Source organism: Hydra vulgaris, chromosome 15 (genome assembly GCF_038396675.1).
Source record: "Hydra vulgaris chromosome 15, alternate assembly HydraT2T_AEP".
In the NCBI taxonomy this organism is placed as follows: Eukaryota; Metazoa; Cnidaria; class Hydrozoa; order Anthoathecata; family Hydridae; genus Hydra; species Hydra vulgaris.
Window position 1 is genome coordinate 24906381 of NC_088934.1, and position 11120 is coordinate 24917500.

General features: G+C 24.3%; 2 protein-coding genes across 4 annotated transcripts in view; one reads left to right on the plus strand and one right to left on the minus strand.

Moving 5' to 3' along the window:
- Positions 1 to 3452: 3452 nt before the first annotated feature.
- LOC136072045 (nucleoprotein TPR-like) overlaps positions 3453 to 11120 on the plus strand; it is a 144869-nt gene continuing 137201 nt past the window's right edge. For all 3 annotated transcript variants that reach the window (XM_065820049.1, XM_065820050.1, XM_065820051.1), the window contains exon 1: positions 3453 to 3755. In XM_065820049.1, coding sequence (XP_065676121.1) covers positions 3563 to 3755 — 193 coding nt within the window. In that variant the 5' untranslated portion in view covers positions 3453 to 3562. The remainder of the gene's footprint in view (positions 3756 to 11120) is intronic.
- Positions 9012 to 9948, minus strand: LOC136092427 (uncharacterized). Its single transcript, XM_065820664.1, has 3 exons — positions 9730 to 9948; positions 9370 to 9612; positions 9012 to 9260 (listed from the first exon to the last, which is right to left on the minus strand). The coding sequence occupies exons 1-3, from the start codon at positions 9889 to 9891 to the stop codon at positions 9012 to 9014; spliced, it is 654 nt and encodes a 217-aa protein (XP_065676736.1). The 5' UTR covers positions 9892 to 9948.

Here is an 11120-nt window from a genome sequence, read left to right on the forward strand (position 1 = left end):
ACTAAATATGTCTATTCTTAGAGTGAATAGAAATGTATCTCATAGTAATTCACTGAACAAACATGTGTATCATCAAATTAATTTCAAAAATTATTTTACTATATATATATTAAATAAAAATTACACATTTATTGTTTGAATGAGAACTTTCTACCTTTTTTTAGACGTAAGAAAACTAAAATTTTCAGTCAATAGCATTTTTTTTAAATACAAGGTTTCTTATAAACTAAGAGCACTTTTTTTAAAATTTTAAAATCCTCTTTCAAACCTTGTAATGAATCATTACAACTTTTAGCATGTGTGTTAAAAAGTTGTGGCAATCATCTTACAAGTTAAATAAAATAGTATATCACCATAAATAATTTGAAACAAATGTCCAGATTTTTAAAAAGAGAATTCAGTCTAAGGGTATATGATAAAGTATATACAAACATATATACAAACCTTATATAAAAAAAGGTTTATAATAAAATATTATTTCAAAATGTGCAATATATATTTTGGTAAAATTTATAGCCTTGTGGTTTTATTATTATATTTTTATTACATTAGTCCTGTAGAATTTGTTCTTAACCCGGAAAACTTTATTATAAAGAAGTGTTATATATCGTTGTGATGATACAACTTTTTTTCCCAATTTAAAAAAATAAATAATTTCTTTTTTTAAATTGGGAAAAAAAATTGTATCACCACAAAGCCTACTCGGTAAAGCACAAAAATAAAATTTTACTCTTAAAATAAACTTAAAAATAACATTTTCTTAAGTAAGTAAATGTAATATATTTCTTATAATATTTACTTTTAAGTGATGTTAGTTGATTTTCTTAACTGAAAACAAAATAGTAAAAAGCTATAAGTATAGTATTTGGGCTGAGGGGGATTTTTACTCAATTTTAGCAAAGTTTTCAAAAATTTCATGTAAAGATTATATATCTTTTTATTTATATCTAATTTATATCTTTTTTATTTTTTTAAACTTTCTAATTTTTTAGATTGAAAAAATATAAATTTTTTAGATTGAAAAATTTATTGTTTGAATGAGAGATTTTCATTAAAAAGATGCTGCTTCTTCGACTCAAAAACGATTCACCAAAATAACTGTCATTATTAAAATTCGTTCGTTAAAAAAACAATAATTATCCGTTTAATATTTTCTTTTTTGTCATGAACCATCCTCGAATTTGGATGTTACGCTGTGATATGTATAACATTATAGAATAAATGTGTCCTTTTTTTGTGTTTAAAAAATATAGTAACCCGATTGACATAATTTTATATATATTCTGCATGTATACCAATATTTATGTAAAACAAATGTACAGATAACTCTAACTCCTTGTTTGATGTTTTAGGTATATTTTTTGTTGTGTTTTTTACCTTAAAAACAATAAAAAAATAAACCATAAAAATTTAAGAATTAAAAATTAAGATCAAAAAAGTACGCGGCAATGGATTATGCTGAATCATCAATTTTTAAGAAAATTTTTAGTAGACCTCATAGGCGCTCAATATTCATGTTTTTAATTTTAAAGAGCATGATATGTCTTATTCATCAAAGATCAATTTTCTTTTTATATTTTTGAGAGGTTAACGTCCTTCAAAAATGTAATGTTCAGGATTTTACGGAAAATTATTATATTGATTGTGGTAATGGATTTAAAAAAGGCTTAATTATAATTTTTTCTGTTATTATTAGGACTAACATGAGGCGAAGGACTAGTCCTTCGCCTAAAATTATATTATCAATATAACATCAAAATAGGTAATATCAAATCATTTCTTTTATGTTTAATTTCTTGTTAATGCTCAATTTTAGCTTAATTATTTTCAGCTTAATTTTTAGTATATTCATTTAAAAACAATGATAATCAAGTAGCACAAGATTCCAAGCATAGAGCAAGAACTTTTATCACTAGTATCACTACAAGTATTACTAGTATATATATATATATATATATATATATATATATATATATATATATATATATATATATATATATATATATATATATATATATATAATATATATATATATATATATATATATATATATATATATATATATATATATATATATATATATAAATGTATATGTATATATATATAAATTAGTAAAAACACTTATCTAATTTTTGATTACTTCAACACTGTGTTTCACCATCAGTAGGTTATCAGGAAGATTCTTCCTGATGAACCTACTGATGGTGAAACACAGTGTTGAAGTAATCAAAAATTAGATAAGAGTTTTTACTAATTTATATATATATATATACATATTTATATATATATATATATTATATATATATATATATATATATATATATATATATATATATATATATATATATACATATATATACAGTCAGTCACAAAAGTTTTCGTACACCTTACAATTAAGAGAAAACGCTTACTAAAAACCATTTTAAATGTAAAAAAATTGTTTTATATCAAAGTAACAAGAATATATCGTACAAGAAATAAAAAATAATTAACTGAATAAAAATATTTATTTGTAAACCTGAAAAAGTTTAATTTTTGAATTTATAATATGTCACAAAAGTTTTCGTACACTAATAAAATAAATACATAATAATATACAATTCCTTAGTAGTTGATTAAAACTTGTTCAAATTTGTTCGTTCATAGATTTTTATTAAGATAATAATAATTTTTTCAACAAAAATTGAGTTATAAACATGAGTTTAAATACGAAACATCACATGTCTAATGACATATAATATATATATATATATATATATATATATATATATATATATTCAATATATATATATATATATATATATATATATATATATATATATATACACACAATATATATATAGTATACATATAGTATATATATATATACTATATATATATATATATATATATATATATATATATATATATATATATATATATATATATATATTTATATATATATATATATATTGTGTGTATATATATATATATATATATATATATATATATATATATATATATATATATATATATATATATATATATATATATAAAAATTAGTAAAAACACTTATCTAATTTATGATTACTTCAACACTGTGTTTCACCATCAGTAGGTTCATCAGGAAGAATATATATATATTGTATATATATTGTATATATATATATATATATATATATATATATATATATATATATATATATATATATATATATATATATATATATATATATATATATATATATATATATATATATTTATATATATATATATATATATATATATATATGTATATATATATTTATATATATATATATTGTATATATAAAAATATATATATATTTATCAATATGTTTCATTTTTTATATAAAATAACCTTGAATTTGAACAAAAGCTTTAGTATGACAATTCTTTTTTTTTAAATGAAATATTATTTAATGTCTTCTAATTATTATTTTAATAAATATTTTAGTTATATGATATATATTGTTTGCAAAAAGTAAAATTCTTTTGATAATTATTATCTAAGTTATTGGTTAATATTTGTTTTTTTCCTAAAGCTCAAAATTATTATCTAACAATGGATGATACAATAAAAGTTCTTTCAAACAAGTTTGATTTATCAAAGGAATTGCTTCAAAGTATTGCAAATGATTCACCACATATTTCAAATTGGTTAAGTGTGTTAGCAAGATATATCCTCGAAAATGAAAAGAGTAAAGAAGACCAAAAATCAAAGGAATCTGCCTTAAGAAAAGAAAGATTGAATGCAGGTTCATAATTTGTCTATACACCCTCACATATACACACAAGCATATATGTATCTATCTATCTATCTATCTATATATATATATATATATATATATATATATATATATATATATATATATATATATATATATATATATATATATATATATATATATATATATATATATATATATATATATATATATATATATATATATATATATATATATATATATATGTATATATATTAGGCCTTGTTTTAAATAACAAATGCTTAATGTGAGTTTGACGTCCTAAAATTCTCTTTATCTTTTTATTTTTTAAACGCATCAAAACTACCGCAATATAATAAATTTCCGCAAAACGCGACCATGAAAAAAATAGCTCAATTAACAAAAAACAATAAAGAAATGTTATATTGGAATGTTTATTTTCTTTAATTTTTTAAAATTATGTTTAAATAATTAAATGAAATATTAAATTTTTTTAAATGTTTAACAAACTTTTTTTTTCTCAGCATTAATATATGCATTAAAAAATCAATTTATTATTTAAAATATGATATTTTTTTTTATTATTATATTTTAGTTTTTAATTTCTACTTTGCTACTGAAAAACAATATTTTTATTTTTAAAAAGTTAGGGAGTACCAAATTAAAAAATTAACATTTTATTTATATACGTTACCAGTGATTTGTATTTGTTAACAGTAAGTTTTGTACGTTCAAAACGTATGTATATTCTGCAAATTTTTGATGCAGCCTTGGAATTCGTCTTCAATTTATAGTAAATGAAAAAAAAAAGTATAGGACAGAATGGCAAAAAATATTGCGATAAAAATGAGCTTTTCATTTTTTCAAGAAAAAGTAAAATTAAAATATTGAACAATATTTATTAATATTTTAAAATAAAATTGACAGTTAAGTTCTACTCAAGCATAAACTTTAATTTTATTATCTATATAAACTAATTATTTCACGAGGAGTGTCTGTTAAAATATCATCTTTGCTATCAATATCACTATCTGTGTCATCTGTATCGCTTGTTTCAATTATTTGATCAAAGTCTACTAAACTTTTTTGAACTTCTTGATCAGATGTAGTAGTTAGACATTTTCTACGCTTTTGCATATATTTTGCAAGAGAACTCTCAATAGTTTTGTTATAATCTTCAACCGACCAAAGACTATGGTTTCCAAGAATTACAACACAATCAGCAAGTGCTTCGTGACTCAAAGAGAGTCTTTTATCTGATAAAATATTTGTGACAGTGCTAAATGTCCTTTCAACTTGTGAATTCGATCCAGATATACTCATAATTAATGAAACAAGGCAACATACATTTTTAAATTGACTATAATATTTAAAAAAATAATATTCTACAAACTGCGCACCAGGTGACAGTCAAATTCAGTTAAATAAAACGGGTAAAGATCGGTTTGTGTGCTAACTTTATTGGAAAGTCTGAATATTACACATACGTTTAGCATATTAAAAATTAAAAGAATAATTTAAATAACTTTTTAATCCATTTTTTTTTTAAGCTTTAAGGATTTTTCTGTTCACTTTTTGAATAGCGCATAAACTGTTAATTATGTAAAGCTGCTTTTAAAAATTAATACATTTTGAATAAATAAATATTTTATATATAGTATGACATTGCAAGACCTTATTTTTATTATATATTTTGTATTGGTTTGCTTCAAGCGTGTTTGCGCTCAATATTTGCGCTTTTCGAGCAGAACAATCGATCATTACCATAAAACAAAATAAAATTAACATAAATAGCGATAATATAAAATATAACTTTTTAGAGGTTTAAGGAATTTCTTTTTATTGCTATAAAAACTTGTATAAATAAATATACTTGGGCTTGCTAATTAAAAAAATGATACATAAAAAAATTTATCGCAACATTTAATTATAAATATTTCTTTTATGGTTTTCTTATAAGTTTCATTTAGTAACTTTGTATACATAGCAAAAATTGAATAAACTTGTTTTTTGTTACTAATAACAATAAATAATTTTATTAATGATTTTTTATAAAATTTCTCATTATTTATCAAAATATATAGTATACTATATATTTTGATAAAAAAAAGATTAATAAAGCTTAAGTTTTTTCATTAGTAAATAGCGCATATATCCAACATAATTGTCATTCAAACTTTTTTTTACATAATCATCAAGTGGTTTTTTGTAAAATAATTATTTTTTTATCTTACCGTTTATTAGAGCAATTTAAAAGTTAAAAAATATCAAAGTTGCTTCATGTAAATCGCTCTAGGCGTACGTAATTCGTATGTGAATTGCCGGCAACTTAACGCCCTAAACAAGCGCTGATATATATATATATATATATATATATATATATATATATATATATATATGTATATATATATATATATATATATATATATATATATATATATATATATATATATATATATATATATATATATATATATATATATAGATATATATATATAGATATAAATATTTAAACAAATTTATAATGTGTTTTAAATTAGTAGAAAATCACTTAACAAAAATTTTTCTCATTTAACACTGTGTTTCATCAATAAAGACTTTGCCTTTTTGATGCATTTCTGATGAGTCTTTGTTGACGAAACACAGTGCACTGCTCTTTTATAGAGGTTTTAAGTTGAATTTATTTTTACTTCGGATTTTTTTAACCACACTTTTGAGCCGGTTGACATGAAATAGAAACCTTTAAAAACGAATAAAAAGCTGCATCTTTTTTCATTTTTTGACCATTTTTCTAAATATTTAAAACCCTCAAAAAATGAGGGGGTCCTAAACTTTATGTGGCTGTATCTTTTGACAGTCAAAATATATTTGATAAAATTTGAAGCCTAATTACAATTTATGATGGGATTCAAAATAATATTTTGTTTCTTTTCAAAAAGGCAAATTATGTGGTTTGTGCTTGAAATAAAGATCTCATTTAGAAAATAGGAGATGGGTATGTTTCTGTTATGTCAATAAAGACAAAAAATATCTATCTTTGGAGAAGAGTGATTCATTGGTTCATCTGATCAAAGATTTTGTGGACCCTGGATTCAGTCTGAGCCTAAGTTCTCATCCGTCAGAAATATGCGGAAGCTGCAAGACAAACTTATATTTAAAACAGAAAAGTAAAGCTATCAGTAAAGCTGTGGAGACTTCCTGGATAAATGGTTGTGATCAAGTTAAAAAGTTGGGAAGAATTGAACAAAAAAATGGCAACTGCAATTGTGCTATTTACTACCTAGGGCAATGTACTAAAAGTAGTAGTACACTTAATCTTTCTGAATTTACCTACATAGAATCTGAAAAGATTACATTCAAAAAAAGAAATTTATTTTGCTCAGAATGCTGTCAAATTGTTGGTCCTGGTATTCGACATCCTTGCAACAAAAAAAAACTGTTCAAAATCTTCACGCCTTAATTACTTCAAAAAATCAAAATATTGCTGACAGAGTTGTTTCTTGTATGCTAAAAAAAATATCTGTTGGTTATTATAAAATTTTTTTTTTTTTACTATTTTTGAAATTTTTATAAAATTTCACTTCTTTTGAGACCCAACATTATATACTTTTAAAGAACTTTTTTTTGTCAAAATATTAGGGACCCGTCTGATGTTTAAGGGTCTTGAGCGACCCCTAAAATTTTTTTAAAAAGTTTTTTAAATTTAGTATTAATTTATTACATAGAACACATTTAGAGGGGTGGCAACAGACAATTTCAAAAAAGGTTGTTTTTAGAATCACCCTAACCTATAAGACATATGAGGCGTTGCGAACGAAAGGGGACACCAACCAATTTTCGAAAATCCGTTTTCTTAAACCATTTTTTATTTTAGTCTGTCATCTACAATATACCACAAAATCAACGTGTCAGTGGGCTTCTTTCTGACTGAAAATCCCTTGTTATTTACATGTGATAAAATCTGAAGAAACACACTTTGTAACAAGATAAATTTCAGTCTAGAAACTTCAAACGCGATTTACTCAAAACTTGATTTTGGTTGGTGTGCCCCTTTCGTTCGCAACGCCTCATATAAGAAGTGAAACAATCATGAACTTGAAGATAAACCATGATCTTCCAAATTGTGCAGTGTTAGGATTAATGAAGGAAATAAGAAAAGATGTTGGATGATCTGAAATACAGGAGAACACCTATGCTGAAGTTACGAACAGGCCACGGTACTTAAATAAGTTTTATGATGTGATAAAATGTCAGCTCAAGATCAGTAACTTTTTTGAAAAAGATATTGTTTATTGTACTGACCTATCTATACTCGTAACTGAAGTTTGTTTCTTCAGAAAAATGGATATTTTTAATTCTGTTGTATGTGTTGGTATTGATGGAGGGCATGGATCTTTAAATATTATCATGAATGTGTTTGACCCACCAGTATTAGATTTTCAACTAAGAAACCAGAAGTACACCGGGGTCAACAAAGTGATTATCTTAGGCATAGTTCGAAATGTAGAAAAGAATCATCGTAATCTGAAAACACTTTTCCAACTCCTTCAACTCAATCATTTGAAGTTTACCTTGGCTTCTGACCTCAAATTGATCAATATCATCACTGGATTATCAGTATCTTATTTCATTTGTATTTTATATTTTAAGTAAGCAATACCTATAAGTTATTTTCTATAGTCAAGAGTCATGGAGGAAAAAATTTGTGTTGCTATTGTGATGGGCCGATGAATGAAAAAGGAGTTCAAAGGACTTTCAGATCACTAGCAGATCAATTTAAAAAATACTAATTTGATAACAAACCTCGTATTACAGATGCAATATTACAAAAATGTTACTTATCCATGTTACTGAATATCATATTTATGAACACCATGTTAGTAAAATTATTTATCTCCTTTTCACTGATAAAAATCTGAAAGAGTTTCTTGAAAAGAAAACGGTTATCAGGCATGGCTATAATGGTGGTGGTTTTGATGGACCTTACTGTGCCAAAGTTTTAAGATCATTGGACGAAATGACACTTTATTCTCCAATTGAATATCTGGAATGTATTGAAACCCTGAGGAGGTTTAAAGAAGGTACTTCATTGCTTTTTAAATTTTTTTTTACACTTCTTAAAAAGTTTTTAATTCAATTAGCCAAGCTTCTGCAGCAGCTTCTTGTTCAATGCTTAAAGATTTTCCTAAAATTAAAGAATATTGTATTCCTGCTTTATATATTAAAAATGAGAAATGTAAATATATGGATATTATGTCATAAATTGTGTCTGTAGTCTAGAATCAACTAATGTCTTATGTAAGTTGTATGAGTTAAAATAAGTAGTTTTAAGTTTGTTCTTTCAATTTTTGGGTTAGATTTGGGTGTCATACCTTGGTATTTAATATCAGTCAAATTTGCCAAAAAATGAAAAGGTTCCATTGCTTCATCAAATTTTAACTTAATTGCCATATAATATGGCTTCAGGTCTTCATCCTTCAGGAGAGATAACCAAACTTCACATGCATCTGACAATGATGTTGAGTCACTTTGTAGCTATAAATATAACTTCTTTTTTTAAATATCTTTGCAAATATTTTAACAGTATGTTGAAGCCATAGTTTAAAATATTTTAATGAATAACAATTTTGCTTTACATATCTACCTTATCTAAAGCTATCTCACATTTCTCCAGGTGAATTAGAAGATTTTTAGCTTCTCTGAAAATTCCAGCATTATCTATAATTTTCTTGATATTATGTTTAATATCACCTTCATGCTTCTCTATAATATCAAGGTAGTGGTTATAATTTTTAATATAAGTTTTTAAACAGTCTACTTGAGAGTTCCATTGTGTATCATTAGGAAGTTGCGGCATAACTCCATTCCTATCATCCAAAAGCCATCCCTGAAATTAAGAACTAGTTTAATTAGTTGATATATTAACATAATTCACTGAATAAAAAAGTACAAAAAAATTAAACTGTAAAATTAAAATAATATATTATAAACAATATTTACTCACACGTGGTTGGTGATGGTTTTGGAAGTATTTGTTCACTTCAATTAAATGTGCCAGAAAATTTGGTGTCACATGCTTCTCAACTAAATTTAAGTAATGAGCTGAGCATCCATATGTAAGTAACAACGGATATTCCTCTTTAAGAACTTTTTTCATCTTTTTCATTTTGTTTTCATTATCTGTACAAATGGCAAATACCTGTTGGAAGTAGAGAAATATTCTTATATTTTTAGTTAATTTAAATTAAAGTAAATGCTATGTACATAGATACTATATACATTATTATTATACTTACATCTTGCTCATAAACTTTCTTGATGTGTTTTATTGCTTGTATGGCTAATTGAGCACAATATTCTAAAGTTTTTTTTTCACTTCCTGCATCTATAGCGGAGATTAAATATGGGGTCTTTCCATTATGTACACTGTGAGCAATAATTGGATCATTTCTGACACTGCTCCAACCATCTTGTATCAATGTAATAGTACTCCTATTATTTGCAAATTCACTTTTCATAGATACAACCACCTCATCGTTTACTTTATCCAGTAACTCTCCTGAAAGTTTCTTCCGGTTCGGAGGATCATAACCAGGTCTCAAAAAATTAACACAATTTTTAAATTCTCTATTTTCTACAGCATTAAATGGAATATTGCATGCAAAAAAAAATTTGGCAACTTGCAAGTCAAAAACATCCTTCTGGTCTGAGCTTGTTCTTGAAATGTAGTTTTCTATTAACTTTTGTTTTTTATTTGGGGTTGATGTTGAACCAGAGTAGCTACTCCCAAAGACACCAGAAGTGCTTGATGCTTCAAAAGTTCTGAAGTAACTGGGCTGACAAAATTACACAACAAGTTTACAGATGTCTGAGATGATACTTGGCCATCATTTAAAATAAAATTCTTATTTCGTTCTGCAACATCAGCAGATGGGTTTTTTTTTTTACATTTTTTTAAATGAATTCTGATTCTTTCTATTTTTTGGCTATTAATAATTTCATTGCAATAATTCCACTGGCACTGCAGTATTACTTTTCCAGAAACAGTTTTTGATAACTTAGTCACGTCATTCCATTCATCTGCAAGCTTTCTTCCAGATCCAGGAGCCATAATATATGTTCTTATTAAAAAATGTTTTTTTTTTCTGAAAATAAATTCTATTATAATTAAAATACAAATAAATAATGTAAACTAGTTAATAAATCAGGAAATTCCGAAACACTTTGCAGTTTTAAAAGTCATAACATAAAAAAAGTCATAACATAACAACATATTCTCCTAGACAAGTCCAGGAGCTCCAAAATATGTTAGAGACTTAAGGTACTTTGGCAATAAAAATAAGAACATATAGGGTAAATGAACTATAAATTTAGAAATTCAACTTTCCTTTCTGG

Excerpts from the sequence above, each read along its gene's own strand:
- LOC136092427 (XM_065820664.1), bottom strand. The coding sequence starts at position 9,891 with ATGAAAAAGATGAAAAAAGTTCTTAAAGAGGAATATCCGTTGTTACTT. Across the intron at positions 9,613-9,729 it reads AAAACCATCACCAACCACGT|GGATGGCTTTTGGATGATAG; the intron begins GTGAGTAAATAT and ends TCTTAATTTCAG. Across the intron at positions 9,261-9,369 it reads GTGAGATAGCTTTAGATAAG|CTACAAAGTGACTCAACATC; the intron begins GTAGATATGTAA and ends TTATATTTATAG.